The 18113-nt window shown below is 44.4% G+C and overlaps 1 protein-coding gene across 1 annotated transcript in view; it reads left to right on the plus strand.

Moving 5' to 3' along the window:
• Positions 1 to 18113, plus strand: part of LOC131906294 (beta-chimaerin-like) — a 193667-nt gene that overhangs the window by 133979 nt on the left and 41575 nt on the right. Inside the window, exon 2 of the mRNA XM_059257045.1 lies at positions 4999 to 5037. Within this exon, the coding sequence (XP_059113028.1) occupies positions 4999 to 5037 (39 nt within the window). The remainder of the gene's footprint in view (positions 1 to 4998; positions 5038 to 18113) is intronic.

Below are 18113 nucleotides of genomic sequence, written 5' to 3' on the forward strand. Positions count from 1 at the left end.
GCAGGAATATCTTCCTGTCCTTAAAGATAGTGATAGCATTAAGCATAGAACTTACTTTATAGAAAAGTAAGTTTCATTTTAGTTTATTCTCATAGTTTGTCTCATGTCCACCCTTTACATTTTTTTTGTCTTTCAGAACCTGTGTGTGTGTGTGTGTGTGTGTGTGATGTGTGTGTGTGTGTGTGTGTGTGTGTGTGTGATGTGTGTGTGTGATGTGTGTGTGTGTGTGTGTGTGATGTGTGTGTGTGTGTGTGTGTTGTTGGGGGCAGAGAGCATGTTTGTACTGTGAAAGTCAGAGGATGACCTTTGGTTGGTACTTACTTCCCACTGCGTTGGAGATGGGGTCTCCTGCTGCTCAACCCTTCATAAGCCAGGCTTATGGCCTCAAGTGTCTGGGGATTCTCCCGTCTCAGACTCCTGTCTTGTTACCATATCCAGCTTTATGTGAATTCTAGAAATCTGAACTCCAACCCCCATGCCCCTTTATCCATCTCCCTGGCTCCATTTACTTTTTTATTCTACCCTTTGTGTGTCTTTCTCAGTCTCTTCTCTGACCTCAAACATACTTGTTTTCTCTTTAAAGGTTATTCTTTCATATACATGAACCTTTCCATTGTCCTAATGCTTTATGTTGGGGAGCATTCTTACTCTGATTTGATAAGTTAAAGAGCTGAGACCCAGAAAGATTAGATGATCTGCCTGAGGTCTCACCGTGAGGGACAGAGTAGGGTGTTGACTCTAGATGGTCTCACTCCAGAGGCAGTCCCCTGGACCACAGGGTGCGGAGAGTATGCATAGTTCCAGGAGTACCCTGCCTTGACTCAGTGGGAAGATTTGTACTAATTTTTTTTCTTTCGAGCTTCATAAGAATCAAACTAATAAATCTGCTATATGATAATATCATTTTCTTAACTTCAATATATATATATATATATATATAGGAGGGGCCTGTCTGACGAGAATGAATAATAGATCCAGGTCCTGAAGACCAATGCCCGCTTCTGCTTCTAACTTGTTTTATAACCTTGAGGAAGCCACTTAATAGTTCTGTATCTCCCTTCACCCACTGACCAAGTAATGACCCTAAAGGCCTGCTCCACATTTTAAAGGAAAAGTGGACTAAAGATGTACCTGAGTGGGTAGAGCGCTCGTCTAGCATATTGGAGGCCACAGATTCAGGCCCCAGCACCACATGGACCCAGTGCAGTAGTGAATATCTATAATCCCCGCAGTAGCAGTAGGATCGGAAGTTCAGGGTCATCCATGGCTACATAACAGCTTCATGAGATGCCTGAGAACTTACCTGAGAAAAAAAGAAAAAAGATAAAGTGAAAAGTATCAGCTGATTCAAGAGTGAAGTCCTTCATCAAAGAGAGAAATAGATCATGGAGACACATTGGGAACAATTGGTGCAAATAGCTTTGTTGCTAGTTGAGGTGATGTTGGAGGCAACTAAATATTTGTTATGACTTCTTAAAATTATCATGTGATCTGTCCCATGACCATGGCCACCAAGAAGTGCACTATAGTGGTTTGTGAAACATGTCTCGAAGGCCAAGGTAATTATAGTCGGTTCACTGGAGCATGACAAATAGCCTCTCAATTTGAATTCTTTTATATGAAAGAGGAAACTTCCGTGACAACAGCCCTGGAACTTAATTACAGGCTCCAGGTTTGGGGAAATGGAGACAGTCGAAGGCTGCAGTGGGGAGAGCAAAGACAATGGCTGTGAGCCACCTGGGAAGAGCGGGGACAGGGTGACATCACAGTGACACAGTAATAGCAGCCCGCCACATCAGGGGACTTGATGCCGAGCACAGTTCTCTCCTGGGAGCATCACATAAGCACTCCTAGTGAATCCCCATGACACCCTAATACTCACATAGGAGACAGAAGGATCTGTGTGTTTCATGCCACTCAGCAGGGCTTGTCTGCAGAAGGCAGAGGATAGGTAGATCACATAGATCCTTTAGATAGGGTCTCACTGCTCAGCTCTGCCTGTCCTGGAACTCACTATATAGAGCAGACCACCCTGAAACTCACAAATACCTCCAGCGGCCTCAGCCTCCGGAGTGCTGGGATTATAGGCATACATCACCTCTCCCGGTCTCAAAAGTGTCTTCATGTATTTAACATGTGTTTGTTTGAGGTTTTGGGAGGCATCTGTGCTCACCATTGTCTCACTAATGCTTGTCTGGTTTGTGTCTGAAGGCCTGGTATACGATGGCACCTTTCTAAAGGGCTGGTAGTGCCAAAGTGAGTGAGCCAACGCTCCTGCTTTAATGGAGTTTGACAAATTATGGGGTGAGGCCAGTCATATAAAAAAAAACCCAACAATCAATAAATAATCTCTATGGTAACAGAAGCTATGAAGAAAATCAGCCACATGATATGAGAGGGACTGGGTTAAGGGCAAGTCCCCTAGGAGGTGACATTTGGGCTGAGCCCTACATGATGGAGCAAATGAGTCATGTCAAGACCTATTAGTGAGCAGTTTATGAAGATAGTCCACAGAGCAAAGGCCCACACTCAGCAAGGCTTTATTTGTTCTAAGAACACCGAGGCTGGTGTGGCAGGGCGAGCTGTGGAATGGGGAAATGCGTGAGGTGGACTCAGAGGGGGCAGGCTGCAGGTGGAGCAGGCCTCAGTGAAGTCTGTTCCACACACAGAGGGAAGAGGTTGACGGGTTCTGGACCAGGGGCTGCTGAGTTCCTCAGTTCTGTGGGCAGCTTGCTTCATCTCTGAGCTGTGTTGACAACAGGAGGCAAGTGCAGAGGAAAACTTCACAGAGCTTGCAGGGCAGCCTGTGGGAACGTTCATGGGGCCGTGGTGTCTTAGGAAAAGCCATCCTCGGTTGTTCTGAAGGCGAGACTGACATTCCTAGTGAGGTTGTCTAATTTAAACTGACCTGAGGTAAGAACATCTTAGATCTAAGCCAAGCTCAGGACCATAGCCACACAAGGGGGCTACTTCCTGTACCTCAGAACTTCCCTTCAATCCACAGACAGTAGTGCTGAGGTACTGAACGAGCCTGACCACACCGAGCCTGGAGGTTGTACTTACCTCATAGAATAATCTCACCTGAAATAATAAGAGGTTACAGGTAGACTGCTTTTCTCCCTACCTATAATGTCTTAGGTAGTGTCTCAGGGATTTAATTTCTGTACATGTGTCTGTGGATGTGTTCCTCTGTGTGTGTGTGTGTGTGTGTGTGTGTGTGTGTGTGTGTTCAAGTATGTGTGTACAGTTGCCTGTATTAATTTTTATTTATCATTGAAAACTATTTTTGGAGATGTTCTGCACACCCAAGCATATAAGACCCGGCTTTTCTGGTGAAGAGGCATGGGGTGGATGGTTAAGAATTTTATTGTAAACTCAGCAAGTTGGTTTGTTTGATTTAAAAGGTCTTTTATAAACATTCATGCTAACATTTAACATTGATTTATGGTGCAAATAGGATGAAATGAACCAGCTCTTTGGGCTAATAGCTCATTATTATGAAACATTATTTCTTACTTTGGCACAGGTATTAAGAGTTCATGCCAGCAAGCTGGGGAGATGGCTCAGAGGTTTGGAGTACTGGATACTCTTGCAGAGATCCTGGGTTCAATTCTCAGCATGCACGTGGTGGCTGACAATCACCCATAACAGGGGGTTTGACACCCTCTTCTGACCTCTGTAGGCACCAGTCACACATGTGATGCACATACATACATGCAGGTAAAACATTCATATACATAAAATAATAAATAAATATGACAAATGTTTAAAGAGTTAATGCCAGCACTTGTCTGGTCACAATACAAACTGTCAGTGCACTGTACTCTCATGCACCCCTGTTTCTAAAGGGTACACAATGACGTTTGAGCCCAGGAGGTGTTGAGCCAAAGGAACAAGATAGTCATTGTAAAATAAAACTTTAATCTAAACAAGCATAACTGAGTAGGATTCGGGGGGGGGGGGATTTTTATCACTTTGGAGTTGGTATTGATCAATAAATAGCACATTTGTTTCTCAGGGAGAAAAACTTTCTCAGATGTTAATTCCCTCCAAAATCAGCAAAGTCCTTAGAGAACAGATAGGGGCAGGACAGAGCAGCTGGGGTGGGGGAGTGGGGAGCACACAGCAGGCCTTGTTTACCTAAAGACGCTAAATTAGAAAACTCAGGCTTCCTTCTGAGCCTCCTGTATCCTGGGACAAACTCTCCTCCCCTGGCTGTCTAGGCTGGGGTGGGCTTCCTTGGGCTCACCGCTGTGAGTGCACAGGACACAAACTGTAAGGGAGGAATGGGCTGTCACCCAGGCCAGGAGCTGAGGGAGCAGCCATGGCCTCCTCTTGCCTGTTTCTGAGGGGGATGAAGAACACAACTTGATCCTCTCCTGTAACTCTCTCATCCAACACTAGCATTTGCTGTGAGGCTTCTGGAACTGTGCTAAGCCACACGCTGACATTAATTCAGGGAGCTAATGCAATCCCCATCGCGCCATCAAGGCCTCTGCCGTCAGACCCGGGAGTTCAGGAGTACAGTGGCTTTGGCTGCGCAACTTTCCACATCTAATATTGCATGCTTGCCACTTTGCATCCTGCCCTCAAGTCTTAATAAATGGACTAAAGATCTGCCTGGGAACTGTGAGATAAATTATGTGTTTATTATGCCAAGTTGAGTAAATACATTTTTGAAAGGATCACTAGAGAGTACAATTGAGTTAATTACTTTAAAATCTCTCTCTCTCTCTTTTTTTTTTTTTAAATTTACGGGATCCTGAAAACTGTTAAGCTGTTTATTCTATCACAGTAGTGATCCAAAGTTGTTGTTGTTGTTGGGCCCATCAGTTACCCATGCACGTTCTGCTTCTGTGTCTGGAACTATTCTGTTCATGAGTGGAGAGGCCCCTGGGGTTGGAATGTGAGTCCAGCTGACAGGCTGTCCTTCCTCTAGAGAAGACATGGACTGGCAGGTTGACATGCAGTCTGACGTGATCTCTCTTTTCATTCTAGATGCTGAGGAATACCAGCCTCCGATATGGAAATCATACTGTGAGTACCAACGACAAAAATCTCTGCAAGTCTTTAACCCACCTGCCTTCTTGAAGGATCCTTGCTGGGGTGTAGTGCACATGGGTAGTCCCATAAGCAACCCCCCAGATCCCAAGCTCTTCTTTTCACTGATGAGAGAGATACCTATCAGAGAGGGTGAACTCTGCACTTGTCCCCAACCAGAACCTCTAACAACCGCTGACCTGTGTGATCCATGTTAGGACTGCTCCAGAGGGGAGGGGACCTTCTGACTTTCAGTCTGGGGGCATATTTTCATTTGGGGGGCATTTGGTCAGCAAGGTCGAATGTATTGACTTCCGTGAGTTATGCCCTTTGCTCATCACTCCAGGGCTGTAATAGCATTTGACAGGAACTGTTGAAAAATGAACACACAGTGAAGACTGTCTGGTCACTCAGGGTGACTCTTTAGAAGCATAGATCATGGCTGACCAGCAGCTCCTGTCATGAAAGCAGGCAATGGCCATTATCTCAGACTCTCTTTCTCTCTCCTTGGCATCATGGGTCTCTCCCAGAATTCTGTGAGGAGAAGAAAGGACTGTGGTAAGATGGAGCCCATCATGGCCCAGGCAGGTGTTCCTGCAGACTCGTTGCTCGGTAGCAATCCTAAGTGCTGCTGTCACTACTTTAGTGTCCTTGCTGCTGCTGTCCACTGAGGACCTGCCCTGGGCTCCGAGCTGCTGACTCTCAGACTCTCAGATGGGCACAGATACTGTCATCTCTGCCTCGTCTATAAGGAAACCACAGCTCAAAAAGGGTGGCGGCTTCTCCAAAAGCAGTGGGAGGCATTCAGAAGTAAAGTCCAGGGGCCCAGAGGCAAGCCAGCTCTGAGCCTGCAAGCAAGCATTCAAGACTTCTTTTCTACTTGTTTAAAATCACAAACGGAGCACAGTGATGCACCCCTGTAATCTTAGCACTTTGGAGGTAAAGCCGAATGGACCTCTTTGAGTTCTAGGCCAGTCTTGTCTATACAGTGAGTTCTAGAACGGCAAGGTCTACATAGTAAGACTCTGTCTCAAAAATTAAAGTCTCAGATTTTCTATGTATATGTCTGTCTGCTTACCATTGTAGTCATGTGTCAGATAATGGGACCTCCACCAAAAATGGACTGGGCCTATGACAACATATACTATCAGCATGGGCCATATAGCACATGTGTGTGCCAGGCTGTACCATCTAGTTTGTGTTAAGTATACTCTGATGTTTACACAACCACACATTGCCTAACAAACATTTCTCAGCATGTATTCCTATCATAAAATGATTAGAGGGTATATGGACATTATACATACACACATATGCACATATTTGTTCTGACAATATGGAGGTGCATAAGACTGAACATTCGCGGGCCTTAGGAGATGGCCCAGCCAGCACACTGCTTGTTTCTCAAGCTTGAGAACCTGAATTGAGAACCCAGCTCCCATGTAAAAGTAGGGTTGCCCATGCCTCTAATCCTAGCACCAGAGTGGAGACAGGGGGATTCCCAGGGCCTGCTGGCTAGCCAGTCTAGCCTCATCAGTGAGCTCCAGGTTTACTTAAGAAGCTCTGTCTCAAAAAATAAGCTGTAGAGTGATCAGTGAAGAAACTGATAACCGACCTCTGGTCTCTATATATGCACACACATGTGCGCACACACCATGCACATGAACCATATGTTAATCTGAGAGTAAGAATTTCCCATAATACATAAACCAGCCCCTGCCTCACAGTGCAGTCCACCCCCCCTTCGCCATGTGTGCTTTCTGTCTTTCTGTTATCTTGTAAGACATACGCCGCCATGTTTAAAATTTTAAAAGCGTGCTGGGTACTGAGGTCTTTGTCACTCTGTTTTGTCTAATGGGTCTCATTGCCCTTGGCACTCTTCAGCTTCCTTCTCCTCACAGATATACGGCCCTCATCTTTCCATGCAGGCACATACGTGCAGGGCCACCTCATTCTTTATTACGGGAGTCTGTTCTTCCATCTGTGAAGTTAGGGGCTGTGTGGGTCTCTAAGGGCCCTTCCAGTCTAGGGCTCTGCTTTCCCAGCTTCGATTTTAAAAGGCAGTGCTAATGACTTAGTAATTGGATGTTTTTGTTTGTTTGTTTCCTAATGGAGTGTGAAGTACTCTGACAGTAAATCAACAAAATATCCTTGGGAAGAGATGTGGGGTGTTCCTTGAGTTACTGGGCATCTCACACTGCCTTCCTCACATTAACAATCCAATAAATATTTGTTGGACAAAGGCCACTACTGGGAGCTTTTCTAAAATACATGATATTGGCTCAAATTCATCTCCTTTTTTTCAAAGTAAGCTTAGGTCACCCAATTTATTTCTTAAAAGCACTTTTATATCCTAAGAAAGCTAGGAAGAGCATTGCTAATTACATGTCCACAAAATCAATTTTGCCCTAGATTATTAGGCTGAAATTTTACTTTTGGATCTAGAATCGTAAAATCTGACTTGAAGAAGGCATAGTTTGGGCTATTTAATACAAATTTAGTGGCATATACAAAGTTCTTTATTTTATCAGACTAATAGACACTCGTTATTCAGAGTGAATGAACTTACAAAAATGAAGGGTACATGTCACACAGGACACCAAAGCCACGTTGATCAAAGCCCTACAGAACATCACTAGAGAGGTTCTTGGTGATTGTGGGTCAGGGAATTCTTTGTGGGGGGCGTTGGCGCCCTTGTGGACCACCTCCTGCTTTGTTGTTATCAGGCAACACTGCTCCATCAGACTCCCAGCCTTCTCATCACGAAAGCAACCATCATCCCTTCTGGTATTTCTAGTGATAAATACTAAAACTCAACAATGAAGATAATGTGGCCTACACCCACCTCCAACTTGTAGGCTAGTGAGAAATAAGACAAACCTGTAACATGAAAAAAAAAGATCTTTGCTTTCAGTGGCCATTGTTTACCATTACTTTCACTTATTTGATGTTGTTAAGAAGCATGGAACCCAGTTGTGATGCCATTCCTAACAAAAACTTAGTCTACTCCTGCAGATTGACTTTAAAAAAATTGTTTTTGTCTTATTGCTAATTGTGATGTTCTTGGTTGCAAATTAACAGATTGTTCCAGTCAGTCACATAGACTGACTTTAAAAAGACTGGAGGCCCTGGCTTTGGGTGTGACCCTTTCCACCCCCTGTCTCCCTTTTCGGTCACACTCTTCTGTGGCTGCATTGTAACGCGTTCTTCCTATGTCATTCCCAGACAGACCCTACACCACCAAGGGTATTGGCACTATTTTGGGGAAACAACAGGCAAAGAGACCATCCATTTATTAACCCTTCAAGCAAAGCATCAGAATTCAATTTCAGCCTTCACTGACCTCACTTTCCTATGCCTGACTTCATCTCTGTGGTCAAGGTGTTGGTAACTGCTAACTTTCCTAAGCTGATCAGCATCCACTTCTGAATCAATCCTATAAAAATCATGATAAGAAAATCTGGCGGAGGGGAGAGACATGAACAGGTATTGGGGAGATAACCACAAACACCAGGCTGGGACACTTTCCAGTAAGGGTCTTTAGAAATTGTCTTCTCCGGTGGTGTAGGTATAGTGTTCCTTCATTTACTCATTCACTTAATCAGTGCATATTAAGGCTCTCTCTTAAGTCAGAGAGTGTACTGGGAGCTGTGGGGCCATAAGGATGCCTAAGACCAAGACTTGACTCATGGAACCCCAGTGTCACATGATGGCCCTAAAATCTCTGCTCTTACCACTTCCCTGTGGGATTAGACGACTTTCTGTTTTCTTAAAGACAAACACTATCACTTACTTTGCTATGTCCATGGGATAATCTTAGCTCTCAACATCATACTTCTGTAGCTCAGCTGTTAAGACCAACCCCCAAACCATGGGCAAAGTCCTAGAGAAAGTGTTGGAGCTAAGGGCCTAGAAGAATAACCACTTTTGAATTCACTTAAAATAATAAGGAAACCACATTTGAATGGTAAGCCAGAACTGGGTGAAATGTGGGCCGGGAGCTGACAGGTTCAGATGCCAATCATCAGGAGACTATTCTGAGGTTTTCCTTGGTAAGAGACCAAAAGCAGGCCAGGCAGTAGATGCTGGGGCTGACAGCTCTCCCAGGAGCTTTGCACCAGTGGGGGGTCAGGCACTCGGGACTTGCGCCTCTTTTTCTAAGTAGGAGCTTGGAATCTCGACCCCTGTAGAACTGCCGCAGCCCAACCACCTGACAGGAATACGGCAGTAGTTATTCTTTGATCCTGTTCCAGCCTGTGAGTCATAAAAGTAGCATGTGTGCCATTTGTCAAACCCCTTAGGTCTTGCTTATTTACACAGTTACCTGGCTCCCTGCTTCGGGGCCCCACAGGCCTTGTCTTTGGGTTGCCATGGTGCCATTGGCCAAGCAGTAAATTTTAAGATAACATTTTGTTAGCAAGGCAAAGCCTTCGCATGGTAGCTGGAGGTGAGGTTGGGACCAGGAAGTCACCCCACGGCACCAATAACCTGCTCCCACCTGTGAAGTTTTTTCTGTGAAAAATGATAAGGCATGACAGTGGGCAGAGTGATGGAACTCATCTCTTTTCCACTGGCTAGGCATAGCTCCTGGATCCACAGGCCCCTTTAGAAGGGCGTGGGCTTCAGAGCCTATCCTGGAGGCCCAGTCCTAGGAACTGATGGTCTTTTTCTCATATCACCCACAGAAACCTGTTGACTTATCCCTGTGTTGTTAAGGTGGGTCAAGTTTGTTGCTAAAGAAAAGAATAAAATGCTAGCTTTCTCAATTGTTGGATTTCATGGGAAGCTGGGCATCCCTTTCTCTATCTCCACATTCCTTAGTGACCTCCACCCCTGCCAAACAGGTTGATCAGTGGAAGAATTCTCTCCTGTGCTGGATAGCTCCCCCATCCACCACTTCCCCCCCCCCCCTCACTCCTTGCCCAGGGAAGGCCTGCAATATGCATAGGACATTGCTGTAGAAGCAAATTCTACCATGTCACCTCTCTGCTCATGGAGCCATGGGACCACCTTAAAAGCGGTATGCATTTGGCTTGGGAAATGTGTTTGCAGAGTTAAATTGGGAAGTGACACTTTCAGACTTTGTGATATGTTTCAGTTACCTTAAATGTGCCTTGCAGAATTGTTCCCATGGGTGTCTGTTTTAGCTAACCCTTCAAATGATGGGCAGGCTCTTACTAAAAGCTAAGATAGGAAGCCGCCTCGCTTTTCCTTAGTTCCTGTCAGCACCTGGGGGGACAGATACACGGCCTACATGGTATGCTGGCTTCCCTTCCGTTTTGGCAAACTCCGCTGCTCAGAGAGCATAAGCAAGCCTTGGGGTTCTGCAGCCTTCTGGCTGAGAAGAGGGCCATCAGTTAATGATGTCTGCTGTGAGGGGCCAGGACTGGAGGTGCCTCCGGGACTTAGTGGGCTGCAGAGGCCTGTTCCTCTTCCAAACTATCCCTGGAGCTTCTGTTTCCAGGTGTGTGGGTGCTGATCCTGAATTTCTCTATGCTAAAGTACCTAGTGCCTCAGAGGGTGAGGTTATGAGATGCGGGTTGCTGACGTTAAGCACACTGTCCAGAAGTGTGGCCATTGCCTGCATCCTTCAGTTCCCCCAATGGCGTCTCAGACTCTCTCATTCAGGGTACTCTCCATCTCACTCTGTCATCATGCAGACTTTCACAACCTCTGCTGTGTGTAAACAAAATACTGTCTCCCCACTTCCCTGCTTCCCAGTGGGCCCTGCCTGGTCTCTCTCAGTGAGGCAAAGACGGTGAGTGCCTCCACCCCTGGATGCTCACTACAATCTTCTGGAAAGATTTAGAAGACAGATTTTGAAGGCTCCTTCCAGATTCATGGAGTGGGTATTGCCAGAGATGGAGACTAGGAATCTAAATTTTATGGCAGCTTCCAGTAAATTCTAGTGGGATCAGCCCCACTTGGGACCTTTCCACCAAATATGTTAGAGAGCTGCTGACTTTGGGGCCTGGATATCCAGGCTTTGAAACTTGATTTAGTATTGTTGTCTGTGTGACTTTCGGTGTCTTCAAAGTGAGCAGACATCTCCATGGCTTCATTAGCATGAGTGAATATGTCATGGAGGAAATTTATTCAGGAGAGTCAATGAGAACATGCCAGAAATTCTGACTTATAGCAAGTTCCTAGCAATGACAGTGTCCTTGTTTGCTTTCTGTTGCTGCAATAAACACCATGACCAAAAGCAACTTGAGGAGGAGAAGGTTTATGTGGCTTATCACCGTAGTCCATTATTGAGGGAAGTTGAGATCAGAAACTCAAGGCAGGAACCTGGAGGCAGGAACTGAAGCAGAGACCATGGAGGAATGCTGCTTGCTGACTTGCTCTCTATGGCTCCTCTTGCCTGCTTTCTTATACACCCTAGGACTACCTACCCTGGGGTGGTACCAGTGGACTGGGTTCTCCCACATTAACCATTAGCCAACAATGACTAAGAAATATCTCAAAAAATGTTCAGCATCCCTAGCAATTAAGGAAATACAAATCAAAACAACTTTGAGATTTCATCTTACTCCAGTAAGAACAGCAAAGGTCAACAAATGTGGGGATAGGGAGCCTTCATTTACTCCTGGTGGGACGGCCAACTCATCCAGTCACTCTGGAAATCAGTGTGGAGAATCTTCACAAAGGTAAAAATAAACCTACTATATGACCCAGGTATACCATGCCTTGGCATATGCCAAAAGGACTGGACGTTGTACATCACAGATACTTGCTCAGACATGTTCATTGCTGTTCTATTCATGAGAGCTGGGAAATGGAAACATCCTAAATGTCCTATGATCAATACAACTGATGAGTGGATAATGAAAGTGTAGTGTAGATACACTATAAAACACTATTCAGTGGTAAAGAAAAATGACATCATGAACTTGGCTGGTAAATGGATGGAACTAGAAAAGATCATATTGAGTGATGTAACCCAGACCCAGAAAGACAAGCATTGCATGTTTTCTGTCATCTGAGGCTCCTGATCCCAAATCCTCAGATGTTATTACATAGCCTGGAGTAACTGTAGGAACCAGGAAAATAAAAGGGACCATTGCAGGGTCAGGCTGGGGGACAACAGAGAGTGGAATAGCAGGGTACAAGTGATCTGATCAGGAAAGTGGAAAAAATGGAAGGTTCTAATTAGGGAGAAGGAGGGAGATAAATACAGAAGGAGAAAGAACCATAAAATAAAGGTATCAAAAAAATCCATAAGGAATTATAGTACTAACTATCTACCTAAAAATACATAATATATGTAAGTCTGTGATTAAATATACATAAATAGTTTAAATGAAATTTTCCATCTGGGCTCACAATGTACCACCCAAGAGCCATAGACTAACAACAACTACAACAAAAACACTACTAGGCACGAGAAGCCCTTTGTCAAGTTGTTCAGGGTTGTCCAAGAGACTCGAAAACATTGACTATTGCTATTGCACTTGGTTGCCTCTCAGAGGTAGAAGGTACTCCTTATTGCTGAAGACGCTATCCACTTTGGACACAGGGTACAGAGAGCTCTGAGCTGGAACTGACCTGAAAGCCTCCCTGGGGACTAAATTTTGTGGTACCATAAGGCATGGTGTTATGCAAGCTTCCAGAGGGAAGTAAGCAGCAATCCTACCCAGCTATGATGCCTACAAACCACAATAACAACCAGCATGGCACAATTACCCTCAGGGTACAGTAGTGGTATGCAGAACTTGGTGGTAACCAACAGCTCTTAGTTGTACTTAAGACCCATTCAACAGAGGGAAATCATGCCCGGTGCTGGAAACCTAGCCAGCTACCCAGGGAAGTGATAGATCTTAGAAGAAAAAAACTATACTTTACTACACTTTATTAAACCAGCATAATTCTTGACTACATTCTAAATATCTATCCTTATACCCACAGATAAGTGTAGTCCTCACCCTCATCAAAGAAAGATCTCTTTGTAATAGGAGACCATTACAGAAAACCACAACCAATCAAACTACAGATTTGTGGAGCCCAGTCCTAACTGATACATCTACACCACAACTCCTGTACCTACAGTTCAGGGATTATTATGGAGGAGGGGGTGGAAAGATTATAAGAGCCAGAGAAACAGGGAATTTGCTGTGATATTATGTCTACTAGGAGTGTCAGAAGCGACATCTGTAAAGTCTCACCAATGACTGCCTAAACACAAGCTGAACAAGGACAACAGCAGACAGGCTAACACAGATGGGAGAAAGCTCACACGGCCTCATCCCCACACAAAGAACTGCAGGCAATTAAGAAATGCTGAGAGTGGGAGAGATCGTCTTCCCCAGGGAAGAGCACACCAAATGGCTATCCAATACTAAATGGTCAGCTCTGAAAACATACATACAGGTAACATTATACAGACTGAGCAGGTTGTGTTTAGGAATATCTATGTACACACATACTTGTGTATGTCTATAATAACAGTTAATAAAAAGAGACTGTGAATCTGAAAGAGAACAAAAGAGAAGTATTTGGGAGGGTTTGGAAGGAGGAAAGGGAAAGGAGATATAATTATATTATAATTTTATATATAATTATATTATAATCTCAAAAAGAAATAATTTTTTAAAAGAGAAGAAAGTACCCCCACAGTCTTACCCATGGACCAGTCTGGCAGAGGCATTTTCTCAAATGAGACTCCCTCTTCCTGTTACCCTTTGGTCTGTACCTGCAGCTACCCCTACCTGAGTCCCTCAAGGAGAGACCCATGGTCCTTTATCCTGATGACCCGGGGAAGCTGAATGGCTTCCTCATGTGTCGGTCCTTGAAGCTCTTGTCCCATGTGGATGCTGTGTCTCTGTAGGACTCCCACAGAACCGGAGTCTCTTTGAAGGTACAGCCATTCCTTCATCAAGTTCCCTGTTATTAGTCTGGGGGACACTGCAGCAACCAGAGCCAGGTGGCCTTGTGACTCCACACTGACATCAAGACAGACAGTATGCAAGAACTGAAGATTTGTTTTTTACTTGTTAATGGCATCCATGGTGATCAGTGTCGTGAAGAAACGGAGGAGCAGAGGGGAGCAGAGTGAGGATTGTGTTCTCCACAGGCACAGCTGCCACGGCTTCCCTGAGACACCACGAGAAAGGTAGAGACCTGAGTGAATGCAGCGACTTATGGATATCTTAGGAAAGAGCCAGAGGTGGAGGGTACAGCAAGTGCAAAGGGCCTGAGGTGCAGGAACAACTCACAGGACTTTGAAATCAGAAGGTCACAGTGCAGCTGAGTGTCCTCACACAGATAATTAACCTCTCTGCCTGTCTTTCCTCATCAGAAAAGCAAGGATAGAAACAATACCAGGTTGAGTTTTCTGGGGTTTGTGAAGACACCAAAGTGTTTTCTAGATTCGCCGGCAAGCTCTTAGTAAGCCCTTCTCTTGTCCGTGCCTGCATCCCATCATCCTCTGAGCCTCCACAGAATGCTGACAGTGGTGTCTGGTGGATAGCAGATGCTCACACATTGGCTGATGTGACTTGCAAAGGAGCATTTAGCTCAGACTGCTCTTGTCTTGGGACAGATGCCTGTCCTTAGACTACTCCGTCACAGATGGTGTTCACAAACCCATCCCAAAGTCCCCATAGAACTGTTGGCTTCAGGAAACACTGACAATGGGAAGAGGCCTGAGATGGGAGTTTTTCTGTGGTCCCACTGGAATGTAAACCCCTGTGAGTACAGGAGCAGCCTCTGTAGTTTGCATTATCGTCTCTCACAGCCTCATCCTGCTATGAGCCTGCCAATGAGTAAGTGCCCTGCTGGTGGAAGAGGAACAAAGGGACTCCCTGTGCAACCTCCCTGGGGTCTTGCAGAAGGCAAGAGCCCTGTTTCTCTGTCACTGGCCAGCTTGTCCTCATGTTCCCCGTTCACCAGCAGCCTTCCAGACACTGTCTCTCAGAGCCTTTCTCCTAGTTTTGAATAAGCGATAACTACGCATGGTTCCCAAATCAGGACACTAGAGAGATATTCATGGGGAGCTCTTTATTCTTTATTCTGCTGCTGTCCTCTCTCTCTTTTCATCTTTCAGAGGCAATTGCTTTTCTTACTTCCTTGTTCCTGCCAGAGTTTATTCATACAGACGTAGCAGGAATGAATCTAAACAAACTATTTCTTCTACCCTTCTTACAAATAAATCATTTTTCCTGTATGCATGTGTGTGCTCACTTGCTTGAGCATGTGTGTGTGTGTGTGTGTGTGTGTGTGTGTGTGTTTGTGTGTTTGGATAAAGCAGTCCTCTGCTCTCTGCGGGACATTGATTCCAGGCCTCCTGCAGCTGCTGAAGCTGATGATGTCCTAGTCCTTTCTATAAAATTGTGTGGTTAGTATTTGCACATGATGTACGCACAACCTCCTATAGATACAAGGAGGTTGCCCTAGATGACTTTTAGTGCCAAATACAGTGTGAAATTCCATGTAAACAATAGTTTCCCAATTGTCTGGGGAACACTGATAAGAAAGAGCAGTACATGTTCAGTGCGGGCATAGTTTGTTTTCAAATGTCTTCGGTTTAATTGAATCCACAGGTGAGAATGGCCTGGATACTGGGGGCTGGCTGTGTGTTGTACTCCCCCCCCTTCCCACCTTTTTTGAACCATAATATATAAGCAAAAGACCTGTAAGGTTAAAAAAAGAAAGCTTAGACAAAAGGTTATGAGACCACAGAAAAAATCTTCAAAATGTAACTGAGCTCATTTTGTATTGGCCATATACTGCCTGACATGGGGCCTGCCCCTAAGTGTGATTTGTATATCCAGAGACTCCATTGGAGAAAACTAATTTTTCCTTTGTGAGTGTTTTCAATTGGAGATAGCTTCCAGGTTGGGGATGGGTGCCTGTGTCCACTTTCCCTCTCAGTACTGAGATCTCATCTGCTTGAGACCTGTGCAGCCCTGTGCATACAGCCTCAGTATCTGTGAGTTTAATACGTGCAGCAGTCCGTGGTGTCTGGAAGGCCTTATTTCCTTGGTGTGTCTATCTCTACTGGTTCTTACATACTTTCTGCCTCCTCTTCCACACAGTTCCCTGAACCCTGGGGGACAAGTTTAATGGAGACATCCCATTTACGACTGAGTAATGTCTCTCACTCTCTGCACATTGTCCAGTTGTGGACCTCTGTATTTGTTCCCATCTGCTGCAAGAAGAAGCTTCTCTGATGATGGCTGAACAAAACACTGATCTATGAGTATGGCCGAATGTCATTAGCAGTCATTTTATTGTTATATTCCATAAGCAGAACAGTAATATTTGGTTTATCCTGTAGGTCTCTGGCCTATCAAGTCTCAGGTTTGTGGGAACTTAAACAGTGTTGGGTCTGGGTTCCATTTCATGAACTGGGCTTTAAATCCAATCAGATAGTGATTGGTTACTTCTACAACTTTTGTGACTCTAGTACATCAGCATATCATGCAGATAGATCACTATTGTAGATCCAAGCGTTTGTATGTGGGTTGATGATTACCTTTTTTCCTCTGGTAGCATGCAGAGTACCTTCTAGTACCATTAACGCTAGTTAGTAGGAGTAAAGATTTTAGGTAGGCACTAGCTTTGACTTCTGTGTGTTCAGTGACTTATCTAGGGGTTATCTTTAGCAGTAGGGCCCTATGATCAGTTTGTAGAGAGAAACCAATAATGCTGACAATAGCCTAGGTTGCTTGGGGGATTTTGTGGGGCCACTTTGTTGAAGAACCCAACTAGATGTAAACCATTCCCAACACTGGAGATTTCATTTGGTGGTGAGAGATGTCTAGTTGGGGCTTTGTCTCCCTGTTATTGGTGATTCCATTTAGACTTCTTTCATGTACATGTGTAGGAAGAGTTTTTTGTCTAGACTGCTGGCTCCCAAATAACCACAAGGAGATTTCTTATTAATTATAAAAGTTAGGCCAATAACTTAGGCTTGTTTTTGGCTAGCTCTTATAACTTAACACATTTCTATTCATCTATGTGCTGTCCCAGGGCTCGTTTACATCATTTATGTACTTTTCATGCTGCTTCTTCTGAGTCTGGCTGGTGACTCCTCAGACTCTGCCCTTCTTCTTCTCAGTGTCTTCTTAGTCTGGTTCTCCCACAATCTCTTCCTGCCCAGTCATCTATCGGCCAGTCATCTCTTTATTAACCTATGAGAGAAATACATATTTACAGTGTACAAAGATTGTTCCACAACATATGTATATATTTTAAGAAGCTTCTACAGTAGCAGGTTTACATATGACCCCTCTAATGGTTCTTAGTTTTATCTGTCCCTCCCCATGTTCCCTCCCTTACCCCTTCTTCCCCCCTCCCTCTTTGACCCTCCCAATCCAGTCTTCCCCTACCCTCTCCATCCATAACTATCTATTCTATTTCATCTTCCTAGGGAGATCCTTCTCTTCCCCCTAGTCCCTTACTATATATAAAACCACTGTGCTTATATAGATTGTAGTCTGCTTTTCAAAGAATTAACAGCTAACATCTACATATAAGAGGATACATATCATATTTATCTTTTGGAGTCTGGGTTACCTCACTGAGGATGATTTTTTTAGCTCTATCCATTTACCTGCAAATTTCATTTTTTTAAAGAGTTGGATAATAGTCCAATGTGTAAATGCATCATATTTTCTTTATCAAATCATCTATTTATAGATATCTAGGCTGTTTCCAATTTCTGGCTATTATGAATAGAGCAACAATGAGCATGATTGAGCAAGTGTCCCTGCAGTAGGATGGAGCACCTTTCAATACATGCCCAAAAGTGGTATAGATAGATCTTTAGGTAGATTGGGTCCCAGCTTCCTGAGAAACTGCCACACTCATTTCCATCGTGACTGTACAAGTTTGTACTTCCACCAGCATCGGGTGCAGTCCCCTTATCCCACATCCTCACCAGAATAAGCTGTCATTTGTTTTATTGATCTTGGCCATTTTGACTGATGTAAGATAAAATCTGAAAGTAGTATTGATTTTCATTTCCTTGATGACTAGAGATGTTGAACATTAAGTGTTTTCTCAGCCGTTTGTGCTTCATCTTTTGATAATTCTCTGTTTAAATCTGTACTCATTTTTATTTGGGTTAT

This window comes from Peromyscus eremicus, chromosome 3, assembly GCF_949786415.1.
Source record: "Peromyscus eremicus chromosome 3, PerEre_H2_v1, whole genome shotgun sequence".
Classification (NCBI taxonomy): domain Eukaryota; kingdom Metazoa; phylum Chordata; class Mammalia; order Rodentia; family Cricetidae; genus Peromyscus; species Peromyscus eremicus.